The sequence below is a fragment of the Hesperophylax consimilis genome, chromosome 15 (assembly GCF_061612785.1).
Source record: "Hesperophylax consimilis isolate HC1 chromosome 15, BYU_Hcon_1.0, whole genome shotgun sequence".
Taxonomy (NCBI): domain Eukaryota; kingdom Metazoa; phylum Arthropoda; class Insecta; order Trichoptera; family Limnephilidae; genus Hesperophylax; species Hesperophylax consimilis.
The window spans coordinates 8,305,471-8,325,588 of NC_142850.1; the positions used below are offsets into that span (position 1 = coordinate 8,305,471).

General features: G+C 34.7%; 1 protein-coding gene across 4 annotated transcripts in view; it reads left to right on the forward strand.

Annotated features, from left to right (window-relative positions):
- LOC149417272 (fibroblast growth factor receptor homolog 1-like) overlaps window positions 1-20,118 on the forward strand; it is a 279,900-nt gene that overhangs the window by 211,838 nt on the left and 47,944 nt on the right. For 2 of the 4 annotated variants that reach the window (XM_089640179.1, XM_089640182.1), the window contains exons 1-2: window positions 2,168-2,746; window positions 14,063-14,235. In XM_089640179.1, coding sequence (XP_089496305.1) covers window positions 14,091-14,235 — 145 coding nt within the window. In that variant the 5' untranslated portion in view covers window positions 2,168-2,746; window positions 14,063-14,090. Of the gene's footprint in view, window positions 1-2,167; window positions 2,747-14,062; window positions 14,236-20,118 lie in introns of those variants that run through there. The other 2 variants (XM_089640181.1, XM_089640180.1) reach the window with 1 other exon arrangement.

A 20,118-nucleotide genomic window follows, 5' to 3' on the forward strand; every position in this document is an offset into this window, starting at 1 on the left:
TTATAATACATGTATAAAAATAAACTAATAAATTTAAAATTTGCACAATATATGTACATATATTGTGTAAATTTAAGAATGACATGTACCTACTGAAAATGGCGAGATAGTCTAAATTTTTGATTCCTGACAAATGAGTACCAACATTTAAATAATGGAATACTATACATATACCTATTAAATACGCGTAAGCACCCACTCGGTCATAAACATCTGTATAGTTGTAAGTCACTAATAATATTTGGATGATTTGTATAGCGCCGTTTTTGTGCAAAATCACCTTCCAAAATATCAAATTGACAAACTTCAATCAGTGTTTAAAGCAGCAGCACGGCTCATAACCGGGGTTTCAAAATAATCGTACATTTCAGAACACCTTCGTAACCTTCACTGGCTCAAGTGCCCTGAAAGAATCCAGTACAAACTGTGCTGGATGGTGTAAAAATCCATCAATGAAATGGCCCCACCCTACATCGCTATGAACTACGCTTCCCGGAAAACACTGGTCTGAGGCAGTCAACGCTTAGATCAGCAACATCAGCAGCTGTAGGCAGACTGATAGAACCTATGCGCAAGCCAAATACTAAGTTTGGTGATCGCGCTTTCGGAGTATCTGGGCCGAAGGCTTGGAATAAACTCCCTCCGGAACTAAGATCCATAACAAGTACAACAGAATTCAGGTCTAAACTAAAAACTTACCTTTTTAAGCTGTCGTACCCTTAAATTAAATATACCAATCCTAAGAGAAAGTCCAGTTACATTCAATGTTTCAATTAAGTCCTAAATCCTGTATCTAAATTTCGCCAATAAACAATTAGATAATGTTAATTAAGTGTTAATCTCAAGTGACCTACCAGGTAAGTATTGTACTGTATATTTTCTCCATAAATAGTTAAGTAATAACATAGATCACTGTAGAAATGTATTATAAGTTTGTACAGCGCCCTTGAGGTGTTTTTGCACAAAAACGGCGCTATACAAGTCATCCAAGTATTATTATTTATTATTATTATTAAGGGCGCTGTAAAAATATATAATACATTTCTACAATGATCTTTGTTATTACTAACTATATATGCAAATAATATACAGTACCATACTTACCTGGTAGGTCACTTGAGATTAACACTTAATTAACAAATTGTTTACTAGCGAAATTTTGATACAGGATTTAGGAGATAATTGGAAAATTGGATTTAACTGGACTTTCTCTCAGGAATGGTTTATTTAATTTAAGGGTATGACAGCTTAAAAAGGTTTGTTTTTAGTTTTTCCTGAATTCTGTTGCACTTGTTATGGATCTTGGTTCCGGAGGGAGTTTATTCCAAGCCTTCGGCCCAGATACTCCAAAAGCGCGATCACTAAACTTACATAGTATCTGGCTTGCTCTTAGGTTTAGTCTGTCTACAGCTGATGATGCATTAGCTAATAATCTTAGTTTTTAGTCACTAGTAATAAATCATAAGTGATAAGGTAAAGGTTAAATGCATTAATTATTATTTTCTCATGAAAAAGGTGCCAAGAAATGATCCGAATCGATGATTATTACTATTGGTGATTTTTCCCCAAAACCGGTATATTATAAATTATGTATTCATTAATTATTATAATTCATATTTTAATAGTTTAGACGAAATAAAAATAAAAATAACCAAATCATGAAGTATCTTCAGCGCTAAAACCCACATGGCATACGCTGTTCTTTGCCACTGTTGGCATATTATTTCACCAAAATTTACACATTATAATTTATTAGACGTTTTTGCCCGCTGAAAAAACGCAAAAAACGCCCGCTGAAAAAGATAAAAAAAGCTGCCACCTTTGCCGAGGAACAATATTATTTGTATACCGGGTTGGGTAGAGAAGTTGATTAATCAAAAAAATATGGAGGGTGTACCGGTAAACAAACCGCACGTGGATAGAACTTGAAATTTTCTCCATATTGCCGGTCTGCAGTTAGTTTTAATCACTTACTAACAGAAAACTCACAACAACTAGTAACAAAACCTTACTAAAAACTCGATAAATTCGTATTTTGTACGCTTTAGTTTTACCCTTTCCGTATAGTGCGACTTCCCATTCACAGCCGCTTGTTCTCCGCAGACCGGTAATATCCTTGCACCGTAAAATAGAAGTTTGGTTTGGTCTGCGCATTACTAAAAGCTCATTCGCTCCGCTCGCACGCGGCCAGTCGCTGCTCAGATTCTAAATTCGAAAATTCAAAGCGGTCGTCGGGAAAGTTTGTAGTTTCTACGCGAAAAGTATTCTGTGAACATTTTGAATTGCGAACATTTAAAAATATTGAATAGTGAGTAACGAGTGGCTACAGAACTTGTAGGACTGTTGTGTTTTCCAAGTGAATTGTTCTGAAGTACCTACCTACGTACGTAATAAGAATTTTACTCCCCCTAAAAATATTCCGCATTTAAAAAGTGACGCTTGGTTTGAACTTTTAATTGAAATGAATACATCTGAACTATTTCAAACATTAATAAACTCTGTTTGCTTGTGAATTAAGGACAATCTGTTGAAATACAATATAAATACGGAAGTTTATCTTGCGTAAAACATAAATATTTGTGGTTTATTAAAAAAAGGTGTTATAGTTATGAGAAAGGGTTAAAATCAACGGATTGCACACGTGAAGAATGGTTTATTAATTTATAAACAAAATTGTATATACATTTTTCACTGCGCTTTTTAAATGGATTTTTAAATCGCTACCAAGTGAGACTTGGCACTAAGGGTATGTTTGGGTCTCTTATCTGACTTTCTTATCTTAATTCATAATGTTGTTGGTTTTCAGGGAATAACCAAAGGTGGATTACCTTTACCTGGAGCAGATAGGTTTTTTTTTATATAGCCTGTGCTTAGTAAGGGTGGTGTATCTCTTGTTATCTTATTTCTACAGTTTGTTTTGATGCAGCTTTTAGGAAAAAAAAACAGATAAGGTACCTACTAAATAAATACGCCTTCTAAAAAGTTATACATTATGGATGAAAATGCAATTTCATCACATTTGAAATATTTGTTGAGTTTTGACAGCTTATATTCTGTCGACGAATCTAATTTAATTGAATTGTAAAAAAATGACACCATTTATCTCAGAAATATCTCAGGTAGAACCTTAAATTTATATTTAAAAAATCATATAAATTTACTATCATTTATTAGCATTTTTAATTGGTTCTTTTAGTTGTTTATTTTTAATAGTTTTGTTTGTGAATTCCACACAATTTATTGTAGAAATGTATTATATATTTGTTCAGCGCCCTTGAGGTGATTTTGCACAAAAACGGCGCTATACAAGTCATCCAAATACTATCCCAACTGCTCCCAACCGTCTGGAGCCAGTGAGACTATAGCATCTCTGATTGGGGTATGTTGTGAGGGGAAGGAGATGGGGAAGCGGGAGGTGGTGGATTACCTTGCTATTCATTTCTGGTCACCAAACACGGCTCATATCATTACAAGAAACGTTTAAATTCTGAATGGTGGTCTTATCCCAGGGTGATACTGAGAGTACCTTCAACTCTGGAACGTGCCAAAAGTATACCATATATTATTTTAAATGAGTAAATTGTGAAATAACACAAATTTATCAAACAAAATGTTAATTTTCGTAGCAGGGTTAGGCAGATATCGTATTACGTTTAAAATACCAGCTCGCAGAAAATTTTATTTTATTTATTTCAACAATTTTATATTTTACCGAATATTTTTATCTAGCCTTTCGATCCACTCCATCCAAGAAAACTTGCCGTGTACTTGAGTACCTACGCATGCAAGAAAAAAACATTTGCTTGGTTACCAATCTAACTCGTTCAATATAAATATTTACAGTGAGGCACCGCAAAACGGTTCCAAGCATTCCCAAATCAAAGCTACTCCCGCCAGAAAGCAGAACGCAGAAAACAGAACACAGAACAGCAGAAAAGTCCGCGTAAAGCTTCTGTCAAAGTCAAAAGGAACGACGCGATGCTCGAAATATTATCGTTATTATTGCCAGCCGTAAAAACATTTATGTATTATGTTTAGGGCCGGTACCTACCTAGCCAACACGGCATCTGGCAAGGAGAGTACCCCGAGCTGGTGAATGGAGACCAGATGTGGCGCGAAAGGTCCCCAGACCCCGAAATCTTGTAATAATGTACCCTTGTAGAGGAATGTTTACGATCCTGCCTTTGGCAGGTTCAATTTTGGCTCCTACAACAAGAACAAAACCCTAATAGAAATTGTTATTATTGCTAAGCTACGTGCTACCAGAAACGTTCAAATATACACATAACTCACGTCTAAATTTTCGAACATGATAATCGTATCAAAATAGCAAGAAGAGGACATTTTGACTACAGGCTTACTGCCATTTTATTAGAAGATCACAAATGAATCATAATTTGGCTTACTAACTAATGAACATCTAATCACAGTATTAAGATTGGTCGAGTTTTAGTCAGTCATTCATTTTTTGAGGTGTTTTACTAATGAGATGTTCTTATACAGTTAATTCATTTTAGGCCATTGATATCGGGATTATACGAATCACTTAACAAAATTATTTTTTATTTTTAAAGGAACACAATAGGAAATTTTATTTTTAAGTTTATTATAGTTAAGCGCACTTGAAGTGAAACAACACAAAACTGCGCTATATAAACGCTATGTTATTATTATTATTATTATCACTTAACAAATACAGAATATTTTTACTGAGGAGTTTTATTTAAATAAACAAATACTGTATAATTTTCACTATTTATGTGTAAAAGCCCCTAAAAAGGGCGTTAATAAATGAATAATTTGGATTATCATTTAACAAATACAGAATATTTTTACTGGGCGGTTTATTTAAATATAATAAATAGGTACTGTATAATTTTCATTATTCATGTGTAAAAGCCACTAAAAAATTGCTAATGCCGTCTCAAGCAACTTTTAGATTCTGAATTGTTGTCTTTCATCAGGGCAACAGTGGGAGCAACTACCACTCTGTGATCTGGTGAAAACATTCATAGATTTAACAAGTGGAAGTAACCTATTAATAATAATAATTGGATAATTTGTAGAGCGCCGTTTTTGTGAAAAATCACCTCAAGGGCGGTAAGATATTTATTTGTTCTTATATTCTCCCTGAATCAAATAACTTAACTTGAAACTGTCCAAGGTAACAATAAAACCCTAGTAATAAGACATTGTCATAGTTTGGGAAGAACATTATCTCTTGGAGAATCCGAAATTCTGTTAATTAACCTCAATACCATCTGCATCCGTTTGCAAATTAGCCTTAACTTTAACAAACGCCTTCCGATTCCGCTCTCCGTAGCAATTTCTGCAAATATGCACCAAGGAGGTGGATATTATTAAAGTAATTTTTAGAATGTAGGTGTAACGAGATTTATTTAAATTGCTCAAATTCACTGTCATTATTCTAGAATGTGTACAATGTTCATTGCATGTAAGTAGGTATCCTTAATTGCAGCAGGTTTGTTCAACCCAAAACTTTATTTTTTAACATTTTACTATCTAGCTTTCTGTTTTACCAAAAAGCTTATCCTCGATCAAAATAATAATAAGATTCATTAATTCAACTAATTCGTACAGTTACAGTAACGTTTCCGTAGACCACCATTCGATCAGAACTTGTTCTCCTCGAAATTGCAACCATATCGTACAAAGTGTAAGTAGTATTTACAAATACATTTATAATAAAGCACTGGAAATTCATGAAAAGACCATGAGAATCAATTACTTAGGTCTAGTAATGTAAACAGTCGCATATAATCCATTGTCTATGCCTGAAAATAAATGTCGTGATGTTAAGTTTAAAAAAATTGACACTGCAGGCAACCTGGTTTTATATATACATAACATCCTGATAACATGAATTAATGCAGTATCTTCTTAGAAAACTTGCCCAGATTCAATGCTATTCCATTACCTGTGTCAAATTGCAACGATTTCCAAAAGCATGTTACCAGTTAAACATTTTTACTATTTTTATATTCTCACGGCCAAAAGCATTTTTGTTGTTTGTTTTTGGGGTGTTATGCCGTGTTGCGCTAACTCCTTCTTTAGCCGACGTTTCGGACAGCGTTGCAGTGTCCATCATCAGGGCAGATCCGGTAGATCCGAAGATGTGAAAATCTTCGGATCTACCGGATCTGCCCTGATGATGGACACTGCAACGCTGTCCGAAACGTCGGCTAAAGAAGGAGTTAGCGCAACACGGCATAACACCCCAAAAACAAACAACAAAATTTTTTACTATTTTTGGAATCCGACCTAACTAAGAACCCATACTAAACTCGGTATATTTAATTCCCTCCCACTTCATATGCCAACTCGAATTAGACTTGGCTGTCGTTTGTCAACTGTGCGCAGATTTATTGCAATTTATTCCAGACATTTCGCGAAATTTCCTGCTGCTCATTTTGGCCTTTTCCATCGCCTTTTCGTCTGGTTCCGCGCTTCTGTTTTCTTTTAGTCTTCTTGCTTATTTTAACCCGCGACTGTAACAGAGATTCTGGCTCGAATTTCTATGCCAACACCCCGCCAAAGAACTACACAGTCAAATATACAGACTTGAGACGAAAACATACAAGACATCGTAAAACACTGTTTTTCTTGAGGCCTTATAAGTCAATTTTGAGACAAATGTATATTGTTCTTGGTTTGAGTGAATGGTCTTTTACGCGCTGGTGAAGTCGATAATTTAGGTTGTTTATTAGTTTCAGCAGATGATTTTTTTCTGTTTTGGGCGACATTTTGAAACTACCCACTTTAGAAAAAAATTGAAACGAGGAATTGTCTCCGAGTATCACGTTATTTACATCTCGCTCGAGATTAAATAGTAGATAGGTATTGAATTACGAAGTTTTTAACACTATACACGTTTCTGAACGACTCGGGGATAATATCTAATAACAAAAAATTGTTCATTTTTTAATTTAAAATGGTTTTAACATGTACTGACTATGAAACTATTAAACATTATGTTTCACAATTTTTTCTGACAAATTCAAACTAATATTTTCCTCCTACGATACAAATAGGTGTTTCATATTATTAATGCGCGTGTACCTACATAGTGTGCACTACTGTTGTTCCTCGTATAATGTAAGTAATACAAGTTCACTTCGATAAACGAGGACACCGTTGGCTTTATTATAAATCTGTCATGCGTTATAATGACAAACTTACAGTAGCTAATCCATAAAATCTGTAACACCGATGACGTTCTCTTGGGCAAAATTAAGATATACAAAATACATGTCTACAGATACCTACAGATATTATCTGTTTACTGTTTTCATTATAAATATGTATTTCATCTGTATTCCATCCACTTGTTCATGGTTTATTTGTTTTTTTCTTCCCAGTCTGACGTTATCCACATGGTCAATATTCTTCGCGCTTGAAGAGTTCTCTTGTTTTCATATTATGTTCAGGTCCCACTGTTATGACTTGCGGTACGCCGTAACTTACATTCTCGCTAAACTGCCAGATTCACATGGCTCGTACGTCAAATAATTAATATGTGCGGCCAATTGTTCGATTACTGAGAAATTATTTATGTGTTCCCGATTGGGAAGAACTATTCAGCTGGCTAAATAATTATCAGTCACCTTGACAGACGTAATTCTTCACTTGTTTCGGCGTTGCTACTAATAGAATATAATATTTGCCAGGAGAGATCACAACAATAATGGCAACAGGTGCGTTTAGAATGGCATCTAACCACCTGCATGCGTCATGCTTACATATTTATAATTAGTATCTCAAAAGTAATAAAATTCAATGTAAACGCCTATTTCTATCCATTTTGAATTTATCATACAACTCTCATAAGATTATAATCTTATTCCGAACTTCTACACGCCCTATATTTCAGAGTGAGTTCCGAAGAAACGTTGAGAACATTGATCTTGGATTCATGTTTTACCAAAACGATGCGTTGGTATACATAATTCATCCAGAGTCTAGAGGTTAAATGTTTAGTTCTCGTGTACTGCAAAATAAATTGTTTGGATTTTTTTAAGTAAAGGTTTTGTATAGATGATCAGGTGGCTTCAATTCTTATAAATCTTCAAAGCTTATACTCTGATGTACAAAATACTTTTTTTTAAAGTTAACAGTTAGTAGGTGAGAGAGGCTGAACTACCTCATCTACTACATTTTATACTGTCTAATTGTATTGCCAGAGTTTCTTTTATTATAAACCTACAGATTTAAAAATTTTTCTCCAAAATTTGTGTGTTGTTAGGTTACTTTTTACATAATTCAAACTGCTCGAAGCAACTGGAACCATAGTATCTTCATTTAAGAAGGAAGACAACAAGAAGAGAGGAAGGAAGAGAAGTGACAGGGATTATTCGTGACAGCCATTATTTTGCTTTGGGCCTACAAGAATGTGCATTTGACTGGCAAACAACGCGTGGACCAAATCCAGTCGCATGAACGAGCTTACTATCATATATAACCATGCCAAAAATAAACTGCACTTTCAATGAAGCTATCTTGATTGGTGAAATGCCAACATTTAAAGCAGTGAATAGACTGCATAGCGCATAGTGGATCGATGCCTCACGACAAGGCTGACTAATTGACGGGAGCAGAATGATTCTAGAAGCCAAGAGTATTCAATGAACTGAAAGATAAACTTAGCTTCCTGTGGCGGCAAATCATTCATAAACCTTTATACTGCTAGTTCATCCACATTTCTCGTATCAATCGTCAGTTTTGAATCATCATACATAATACAATTCAGGAACTAGTTTGTGCTATCCTTTTCGCCCTAGGATCATCATCATGTTTATGAAATATTTTTTCTAATCGAACAAAAATAGTAATTTAAATAAGTTTTTTTACAGGTACCTATTATCTACATATATGGTTATTTCAAAACTTCTTCCATAGCTCATGACAGAAATGACGTTGGCAGTTAAAAATAGGTTAATTAACAGAGATATTCCAGGCGGATGTTTGTTCAACTTTCATGACATCAGTGCTTGCTGATATTTTGCTGCATCAGAATAGATTCTGGTTAAAATCTAAGATTAATAAAAACCATTTAGTGTGCTTTACCTGCATTAATGTTGCCAGATCCTTCCATTTCTTTCCTCCTCACAACATTCTTCAATAATTGGGCATGCCCGCTCCATTGTCTCCGGTCAGTAGTGTTCACATACTGAACAAATCCTCAAAACACCACTCCACGAGAAGTGAGGTAACTGCTCATATTCCTAATTTAGATCCACTCCTTATTCACGTGTGTTTACGAATCTGCACGTGCGTGATATTAACCAAACGGTTATTGTTCTCTAACACCTAATAATTATTTTCGGTTTTTACTGCTTCTGCTTGTTCACATCCTCTCTCCTTGATAGCCATCGCCAGATTGGCTACGATTAATGTTCGCGGAACTTTCAGATGTTAGTGCTCATGAAACATATTTATTAAAACTTCTACATAGTGATCATTCTATTTAATCTTGCATACTTTGCGTATTTTTATATTATTGAAAGTTTTCTAGGAAAGTACCTATGCGTGACCTCAAGTTTTAACACAATAAACCAAAGACTTAATATGCATCTTTCTCTGTGTTACAGTATTCAAAGAAACTCATTTAGTAAATGGTTTCTTCTCCTTATTCAGTTGCCCATATATATTTTAATTGGAAGATGGCAGCAACGAAGCCAATATTCAGTTGCAAACATCAGAATAATGCACAAACAAAAATGAAGTCCGGATCTTCTATATTCCCCTATAGAAATAGGTAGATTCCCTTAAGATGTGGCAAGGTTTCATATATTTATATTTGGTTAAGAATCACAACCTCTGTCCAGGGTATTTTGAGGGTTAGCCGATATATCCACATTTCGGATGCTTCCATTGTACTGTATATTATCTCCATGTGTTGTTAGTAATAACATAGATCATTGTAGAAATTATTATATATTTGTACAGCGGCCTTGAGGTGATTTTGCACAAAAACGGCGCTATACAAATTATCAAAATTATTATTATTATTATTATTCCATCTCCAGTGTCGGCGATTGATTGGTCCAAGTTTGAACCCACTAGTAAAACAGAGAAAATATCACTAAAACATTCTAAAAACTTGTATAAGGTCTTGGGTAAAAAATAGATTTTTCATCGAGGGGCTTAGTGCTAACCACGGTGAATTATGAAGTATGAGATTGTGGCCGTCAGTTGTATAAATGTATGTAATAAATGCATTGCTTGACTTACAATGACAGTTCCGCTCAATGCATTCAATACTCAACAAGTCAATGGTTATCAATGTCACATCATTATTATAATAATGGCTATCGCAGATTATATAAAATTATAATATCATCATGCATCGCTTTAGAAACCACAACATGTTCTCACATATTATTAAAATCTCCTTACGACTTCCATAACAGCAATAAGTCAAAATTATCTGTATTAGACACCGGGTAATGCAACCACATATATTCAAACTGCATTTACGGAGCCACCGCAATAATTCCACGTTGCAATTCCTCGATGCATACCACTATTAATATATTCAGATGTCATGCGAATTAGTGATGCATGCTGCACCGCCTTATAAAACACTGTGTCTGTATCGACAAGATGTTGTGACGGAACTAATTCAAGCAATCGTTTCTTATGCTGGGCCTCAGGTCAACTGCAGTTCAACTCCAATGGACATCAGCGTGCTCATAAAATTGTGACCAATCAATAATGCGGAGGACCTGACGCTTGTACAACAAATTGATCTTAAATGGCAGTTTATTTTACTACTCGTAATTGATGGCTTATGGATTGCTTTGAATTTAACTATGTTACTGCAGATGGTACAGATGCAAGAAGGGGTACATGTTGCTGAATTTTCTGACGTGTAAACTTGACTAGCGTGTGTTTAATATTTCTCATATTCTAAAATACCTCCGTCAATTTTCTTTCACACTGCTGGGATGTAGATTGTAGATGTGGTGATTGTGTACTTGAAATAGGGTTCTTGATACCTAATGCTCTGTTACCTTGATCTGTAAATAAAACTGCTCCGCACGCATCCGTCTGAGAAATCGCGTTTCTACTACATTTGGTTTGATTTAAAGCCCGCTGTCAATCACTTCCATGCATTAGCACTTACAATAATAATATCATTAAATAAATTCACCGCTGATATTTTAATGCTTTTGCACCTTATATTCTGTTTATAGTAATCTTATTAAAACATGTTTAACTGGTTTTTTGACTTGGTACCGGAATCATGTTGGCCACTTCCAAGGTAATTTTGGTGAACCTTAACCGAATTTCTAAACTAAGTCATAACTCAGTCTCGTGAATTCTACATCATGCCATCGTTCCCAATGCCCGTGAGTAATTAAATCAAAATAACAAACGTAAAGATTTCACGTCCGCCGAAACCAGCGTATGATTTACTGTTATAGTTCAACTTGCTGGCTTCGTCCAGAGCTTTTATTTTAGACCACTCTTCGATCACAATTTGTATACATTTAGCCGAGAGGCCAAACAAACACACGGTGAAAAGTTCGATGCAGAGCTTTTCGAACGAAGCTTTTCAGCCGTAAACGCGTTTATGACCAAAAGCTTCACTTGAAGGGCACATACGGGGTGTACGGTTCATGGTAAATAACGCAATGGAGTATGGAGTGAATAAAGACCATGGTTAATGTCGAGTGACAAGGAGTGGCGACTATAAATAGAAAGGATGCCATTGTGGCAAAACCCCCTTGATGTAGGTACATGATATGACACTGATCGCCAATATGGACCACACACAGTTGAAGTTCATCAAACTAAATAAATAACTATCACGCGCCGATTTATTCTAACAAGGTTAAGCAGAGAGGATAGAACTACCCACAACTCTGTTTCAGCACACATTTCATATATCGTCTCATTCATACCATTTTGTTATTCTGATTCTTGACATGACCCGACTTAAGTGATTTACCTGATCGTGTCATGTTTTCCGTTATTTAATGTGAATTCCACTGCACCTAACTGCTCCCAACCGTCTGTACTCAGTGAGACTATGTATATTCATTTGTACAGAGCCCTTGAGGTGATTTTCACAAAAAACGGAGTTAGAATCTTTACACTTTTACCTGAGAAGGTTTTCATTAAGATGGTGTCTTCTTCAAAATGGGATAAAATTAGGATTAGTAGAAATGCACCTATTATAATGTATTGGCCACCATGAAACAGCCCGTTGCCTAGCGTAATGATTCATTGTATCAATATCTTGTAAATGTCAAATAAATACCATGTATTTCATAAATAAAAAATGACCAAATTGGAATGACAAATGAAAGTAAACCAATTTGAAATTGTGTTAAGCACGTCAAAAACCAACAATTATTCCTCGTATTCAATGATTACATAAACCTCTTTGGATTTTGAACTGTGCCAAAAGTACTGGATAATTTTACCAGTTACGATGCCATTTAATTTGCATTGCAGTAAGATACGTTGTAGTACTTTTGAGATGATGACGTCAAAACGCCCAGTTCATGAACATGGCTAACAATACTTCGCATTCCGTAATAATTGTTTGGAGAAATCATCCGGCGTTTACGAACGCACTTAACACAAGTATAATGAGCGTCCCTGATTGTAATATTGTCTGTACACAAAAGAAAGATTTGGAACACAGACATATTATTATATGGAGAACAGGTGATTTAAACAATCCATGGCAAATTTAAAAGACATATTCGTGATTCACACTGATACTGCGAAACTAAGTGGGGTGATTATTTATGATTACCTACCTAAATTTTTATTTTATTTTATTTAAATCAAATAACGTAGTAATGAAAAATCATTTGTTTTCGATTTAAAAATTTGACCACTAGAAATACTTTGGATGCTTTTATTAATTACTGCGAGAATAACTCGTTTTGGCCTATAAGCTTTTTGTAAGCCTAGAAAAAAATAAGTATCAGCCCATAAAAACTGTTTTTAAATTCAAATTTTCTTACTTATGAACCCATTTTTTGCTATGGTTTTATTGTATAATGTGGAAAAGTTAGTTCTTTAGAAAATTATCTTAAAACATTTTAATATGTGTGTCGATGTTTTTTTTTTGTGTAAATCAAAACAAGTTGCTGGTGTGGCGTGGGAATTTAAACCTTATAGCCTTATAACATAAGGAGGGTTATTGTTAGCAGAATGATTCCAATTGTCACACGACGCGGTGCATCGCTTTAACAAAAGATAGCCGAGAAAAGATAAATAAATAATTTTTTTAACCTACTTACGCCCTTTTGACAATGAGTTCGGCAAACATATATAATATGTATTTTGCAAACAAGAGATGACGAACCTTAGCATGTAAAAATATAGCAAAGCTCACCCTACGTTTTGGAAAGTTATAAAAATTATATGACCATATCATGACTTTTTCGATAGATTATCTCGAAAAATCATCCCGTTTCACTGTTTAATGAATACGTGTATTGAAAAAAATAAAAAATCCATTTTCAAGTCAATCGCAGTAAGTATTGGTGTAATACACCTAATATACACAGGACTAGGGACATGTATTTGAGAGTCCAGAAATAAGTCTGTTTATTTTAGCTTCGGGTTCCTGGTATTTTGATTTGCGTAGATCGATCGGGCAGTTCATTTTGGTATCGAAATACAGTTTTCAGACAGTAATAATAATTGCTCTACACAAATATTTTGGCTTCAGAGGCTCCTCCCATAACCTTGGATCTTGGAAGAGGTGGAAATAAATTTCATTTTACAGAAAACAATCGTTTGAACTTTTGAACAACAATTAATATAGATCATTATATTCATGATAAAAAAAACTTTACGATTTTTCTGGATGAACGATGTTTGCACTAGAAATAAACAAAACTCTTGATTTACTGATAGAAAATTCTTAGAAACACGCTGTTCAGAACGATAGGTTACAGAGGAAAAAAACCGCTTTCTGCTGCTTTCCTGATGCGCGGATAGTGTCAAAAACTTCATGTGTTTTAATTAATGCCTGGTTATAATTAATCATTCAAAATGTTTGTTTTTGTTTCAGGACTGCAAAATGGTGTGCTGAAGGATAGATGAGGATATTTGGTTGGATTTGGCGGCAAAATAAACAATTTGCTAAAATGGCTGCCTCAAATAATCTCATTCTCCTTGCTGTAGCTGTTATTTACTGCAGTTTGCCGGCTTTATCATCGCCCACTGCCAGAGAAATTGTTTTAGGTAAGTCATTCTAAAAGGCTTGTAACGGTAAATTTATTTTAAGATGCCTGATAATAATGCCAGTAATTTTCTAAAAACCAAGTTCCCGAGAGCCAAAATCTCAATTGCATTGTTAAAAGGTAAAATTAAACGACAAAATAAATGTGTCAACTATGTCTCATTCAATTTTAGAAGATGAATTAATTTATTTTGTCTGACAGTTAGCTTGCCCGCCTTCGTTAACTGTCTAAAGTAACATAAATTTAATGGAATATTTCAAAATTGGGCAGATATTGATCTTCATAAATGCTTTTTTTTATTATCCGGGATTTCAGCTATCGGTTATTTCGGAATCATGTCCCACAAAACTTTTTATCTTCAAACCCTAGTTACCCTGCTTCTTAAAATATTGACCAAGAATTTGTTTGTCCAAATTATAGATATTTGCCTTTGAAAACAATCTACCTACGAAAAACTTTGCTTCCTCTATCGACATAGTTTTATTGTCTTCATTGTAAAACTCGAAGCCTTTTGATGAATTTACCTGTGATTTGCTCTACCTATTTGCTATAACAGCTTCAACATCTTTTTGTTATTGCCAAACGCTCTTGAGTTGATTTTAATCATTTCAATCACTGCTACATAGCAATGTGAATGCATCATAACATGATTTACCGCAATTTAAATAACAATAGGAACCTACTTATGTTAAACCACCAATAAAAATCGAGAAAAGCTTGTATTAAGAAATTGGTATTCTCAAAAACAGCATACAAAATGATGCGTTGGTTAAAATATTGACAAATTCAAAGCATCTCACAGAAGACCGTCTTTCCCTTCTCAAAACTAGAATCGCTTCGTACATCTCCTTCAGCTATCATCAGGATATCATAATGTCTCAATTCGATTCGCCTCAAAAGTTCCCCGTGACTTTAGCCACGGGTGACATCCCTTTTCAACGTAATCCTTAACATGTCCTCTGTCAATTAAAAGAAAAAGCACATAAATCAGAGACAGCCGGTGTCATGTCCTTATGTTTAGCTTTGGGTGTTATGATTTGTCTTATTTTTACCGCATACAACTTACTAATAATTGCGGCCTGGGTTATTTTGGGGGACAAATAATACACCCCGACTGTTGTCTGCGAGTTAAATGTCATTTTCCTCGGAACGTACATCCGTCATACCGCGACACGGTGTGTCAGATGGGAAGACGACCTCTGAAGAATAATTTGCTGTAGCGTGGATTTAATTTCCGTAAAATAATTAAGCAGTTCAAAAAAATTATCGCTATTTATCTTAACACACTTTAATCGGGAAGAGTAGTTCTACCCGTTCGGTCGATTGATGCTTAACGTCGGGAAGGGTAGTTCTACCTTCTGCGCCCGCCTCATTTCAATGGCAGAAAAGAAGAAATTATCCGATGTCTTTATATGAATATTATATACCAATCTCTTTGTAAAGGTCCCAACTATACGTACATAATTATCAAATTGTAATGCAAGTCTTTTTTTTAATATTTATCTTGGAGTCTTTTGTGTACAGGTAACCTCAAGAGATGGAATGACAGCAGAGTGTGTACGTTGCTAATAATAAGCGGTAGTTTCCATTCGCTTAACATACTTTTCCAGAGAAAGGGTTAAATACTAAGTTATTTTGTTAAAAAATAATTTAGGAGAATCAGATAAATTAATTAAACTCTGAAGCAAATAACATAACATCTGGTTTCTGGTCCTCCTTCGAGTCCCTGCCTCTAATACCGGGAATTTGTCAAAATCATGTCTGAGGAGATGGTGACATCTGTCGGAAGGATCTGGATGCTTCATCCATCAAACTGAGGTGAATGGTACGCAAGAATCATCATATGTGACGGCCGGACGAATTTGTTGGCAGTGAGACATAAGGAACCGTCATGATAAGATCACATAGCTGATAAATATTGTTGTAGGTGCGAAAGATTTATTAGAAAATTTGAATCTAATCTATTATCTGCAATTCGTTCACAATTTTATCTTTCTTCTAGCGAATGAAAAATCGAGTAACCATCTCTTGGAATCTATTGTACCAATCATGTTGTGCCCAATCAGGGATTTAGAAAGAATGGTAAGAATTTTATAATTTCAGAAAAATGTTTTGTGCCTATCCAATATTCAAACATGCATCATTCTCCTTTGGCTCTTGTATGCCATAAAGAATTTGCCTATTATATCTACTTAGAAGGATGTTGTTTATGTTGGTTATTTTGATATGAGTAATCAACGTCTTTACCAGTTAACTAAATAATTAGTTTAGTAAATAGTTAAGTTATAACATAGATCACTGTAGAAATGTATTATAAGTTTGTACAGCGCCCTTGAGGTGATTTTGCACAATAACGGCGCTATACAAGTCATCCAATTATTATTATTATTATTATTAATTACTATAGTGATCAATAATTTAAGAAGATTTTTCAGATGCAACAGGCCAAAATGTTTTCGGTAACTTGTAAGCTAGATTAAAAAAATATGCACCAAGGATACAATAGATGGGAAGGCTGATAGAGATATGGATAGAAATGTAAATGCAGGTAACTCCGAATGGAGTGCTGAACGCGGTTGGCGCTAGCAAAAAAATGGCCAAAGAAGCCAAAATAAGAGTCCGAATAATAGAATAAAAATAATATAATAATAGAATAGTATTTATAAGACGATGTATGAATATGAATGAGGCAAGGGGTGTGTTTGGCTGTCCGTCCTCTTGGCCGACCCCTGCGGGAAACGGCGTGATTAGTTAGTTAACCAAAGATTAGGAACTTCTGTGAAATCTGAAATTCTCAGGTCATAATGAAATGGACTGAAACGTTTAAAGATTTGTTGAAGTGTACTTCACGAAAACTGCTGTTTGACTAACATTTTCATGAAATAATAAGTTCCAATAATTATCAACATCAACCCGTTCCTTATTCTATATAATGGATAGTGCGAAAACGTAATAAGTAACCGAAGGTTACTTATTATGTTTAAGGTACTGCTTAACATCACAAATATCAACCAACATCCAAAAGTTTTTTTTTAAAATACTGATTGTTTTAAATTTGATTAAATGTATTTGAATGAACCTATCAAAATTAGCAAACCTGATGCCAGAGCAATAGTTGAAGATATTTTGCCGATTTTTCTGAGATAAGTGCAGTTTAGTCACATCCTAAAAACTTTTCTGCTCCAATGGTTGCTTCTTTACCCCGATATTTATTTTTGTCCTGATTCATGTTTCTGAATTTGCAAACCTGCTCCCAGAGCACTCATTGAAGACGGCTTCTGCATTAGCTCTGGGCAGATTACAGCTTGGTTCCGATCTTAAACATTGGGGGAGCTCTTAGATGTCGTTACAATTGGATAATGGGAGTGTAATGCGATGCAGAGACGAACAACAAGCTGCAATTACCGTCGTTAGATACGTAGCGCACTTACTGATTATGGACCGTCTTCGGAGCGGCTGGGTGCCATCCGTTGGACAAAGTGATCAACTTTTCGGTGCCTATGAACTCTATAAGTCTTTTGATTTAGAAAGCCTCTGACAAAACGTATCTAATATTTATATTACCAATATGAGCACACGTTTAAAATTGAATCCATAAATTATGTCAGATTCGCGAAAAGCTCTGTCCTGACTCCGAGAAGCGTGCGAGCTAGTACCTTATCAAGCAAAAGTTGAACTTCTTTATTCCATGATTTGAACATTTGCAAATTTACCAAATATTACAATTGATTCGTTTCCCTTTTTGAACATTTTTAAAAATTTGTTGGCTGGGAACTTCCTCGAATGCTAGGAGCGCGGTGTGTATAATTGCGGACAGGGCTATTGAGTTTTGACTGATTTTAATATTGGTTTTTCACAAAACAAGACTCCTTTAAAAGCGTTTTGGGATCCAAATTTCTAATCGGGTCATAAATTTCCAATACAAAACTTTGTTTTACGTGACGAAATTCAAATGGGATAGTCAGGTAAGTAAAAGAGAGACAGGGCTCGTGCTAAAAGGTCCAGAACCAAATGTTAATAAATCAGTGGCGACATTTTTTTCATTCCAAGTTGTATGGAAGGAGCTAATAGTTTTCTTTTGTTATTCTATGGCGCAAGCTCTTTTACGAACAACGTAATTAGGTTTTATTGGCAAAGTGGCCGATTGTAAAAAACACAGACGAACCACAAAATCAAACAATAAATTCATAGTTCCTGCAACAGACGAAAATTCAATGTTTTCAGTAATTTAAAAAAGTATGTATTTCTAAGAGCAAATATTTTTCAATTTCCAGTCGAAATAACAACATATTATGAATACACTGTTGAATATCTCACGCTCCTTTATGGTCTCTTCTCTCCCATGTCCCATCCCGTGCCTAATGCATCTCGGTGGTTCAGTCACAGTACGGAATAAATCAGAGGCACATAAATCATCCAATTTGTTGTGATTTTCATCACTTGCCATCCTCTCATCTCCACCGGACCATCACTTCTGATCTATAGACTACAATGTGCTACATATTATGGAGTGAAGCCACTCGTGTGAGAGTTACTCATCCTTTCAGATCAACGCCAACATTCAGAACATGGCTCACACCATTTGATTATATTTTTTGTTTTATTTCAGTTTCATTTTTTTAACATCAATAATAACAGCACAGGAGATTTTAGCGTGTAGCTACCTAATATCCTACTCAATAGAAAATAAAACATAGAAAATTGAAACGGCAGGAAATATCAATCAGATTAATAAACTCCATTGTGTTTTAGTTAACATAGACTTATTGAATTAGACTTGGTCCAGTGGAGTGACTTTTAGATTTATTTTCTCAATAATGGACATGTCATTCTTGGACTATTATATCATCTTTTTCCTAACTTTGAATATTATCTAAACTAGAAATTTTATTTTTGTCATATTTAAGAACAGTATTAATAATTTTGGAACATGTTTTGACCAAATTTTCAAAAAAAAACTATACTTTCAACCAAGAAACTGCAAATTTGATAATTGATCTAAGTAAAAGCCAATTCCCGTCGGTGGCATTTATTTTTTCTCGGAAGTTTGTTTCAATTTATAATTGTGTTTCAAGCTAATAAATATTACATATAATAATTTGTTAAGTAAAAATGTTTCGTTGTTTGATTCAAGTAAAGAATTAAAGCTGTTAATGCAAGTGTTTAAAGCAAGTTTGCTTTGTTTAGGGTCATTACTCTTGAAACTGTATGGCATTGTAAAGTGTCTTCTACTGGCCCGATGATTTATCAGATCGAAAAGCAGTCCTGTAAGAATAGCAATTAGATACGGAATATAATTGTCAACTTTATTGACCATTAATCGCGCTTCTGTATGCATTTACAAACAGTTGCTTGCAACAGTCAAAGACGCGATGCAAATAGAAAATGGACAAGCGATTGATGTTCATTTTCATCTTGTACTAATAATTTATCGACACCAATAAGATTTTATAAAATAGTCCAATAAATTGACCATCGTAGATACAGGTTAACCCTTAGAAGATGGCTAATACTTTGTAAATATCTCAAAGCCAAATTTAATATTGAAAATAATATTTTAAATAATTGACAGGCATCAATGTTAACGCTTTACTTAGGAATTTTCAAGGACAATATTGAAATGTATTCAAAACTTTTAAAACCTAGCTCTATACACTGCACATTGCAGTGCACCTGAAGGTAATCCTAATATCACTGAACTGATGTTGTTGTTGGTCGTATCCTTAGAGTTAATCAGCGATGTCATAGCGATTACCATTCCCATAGAATCTATAATTCGTATATTCTGCGTTATCGATGCTTTGGAATCGGTATCAAGCCATTTCGCAAAGTCTTTCACTGGGCATGTAGAGCGAATGAGCGAAGAAAGGAGTGTAAGGAGAGT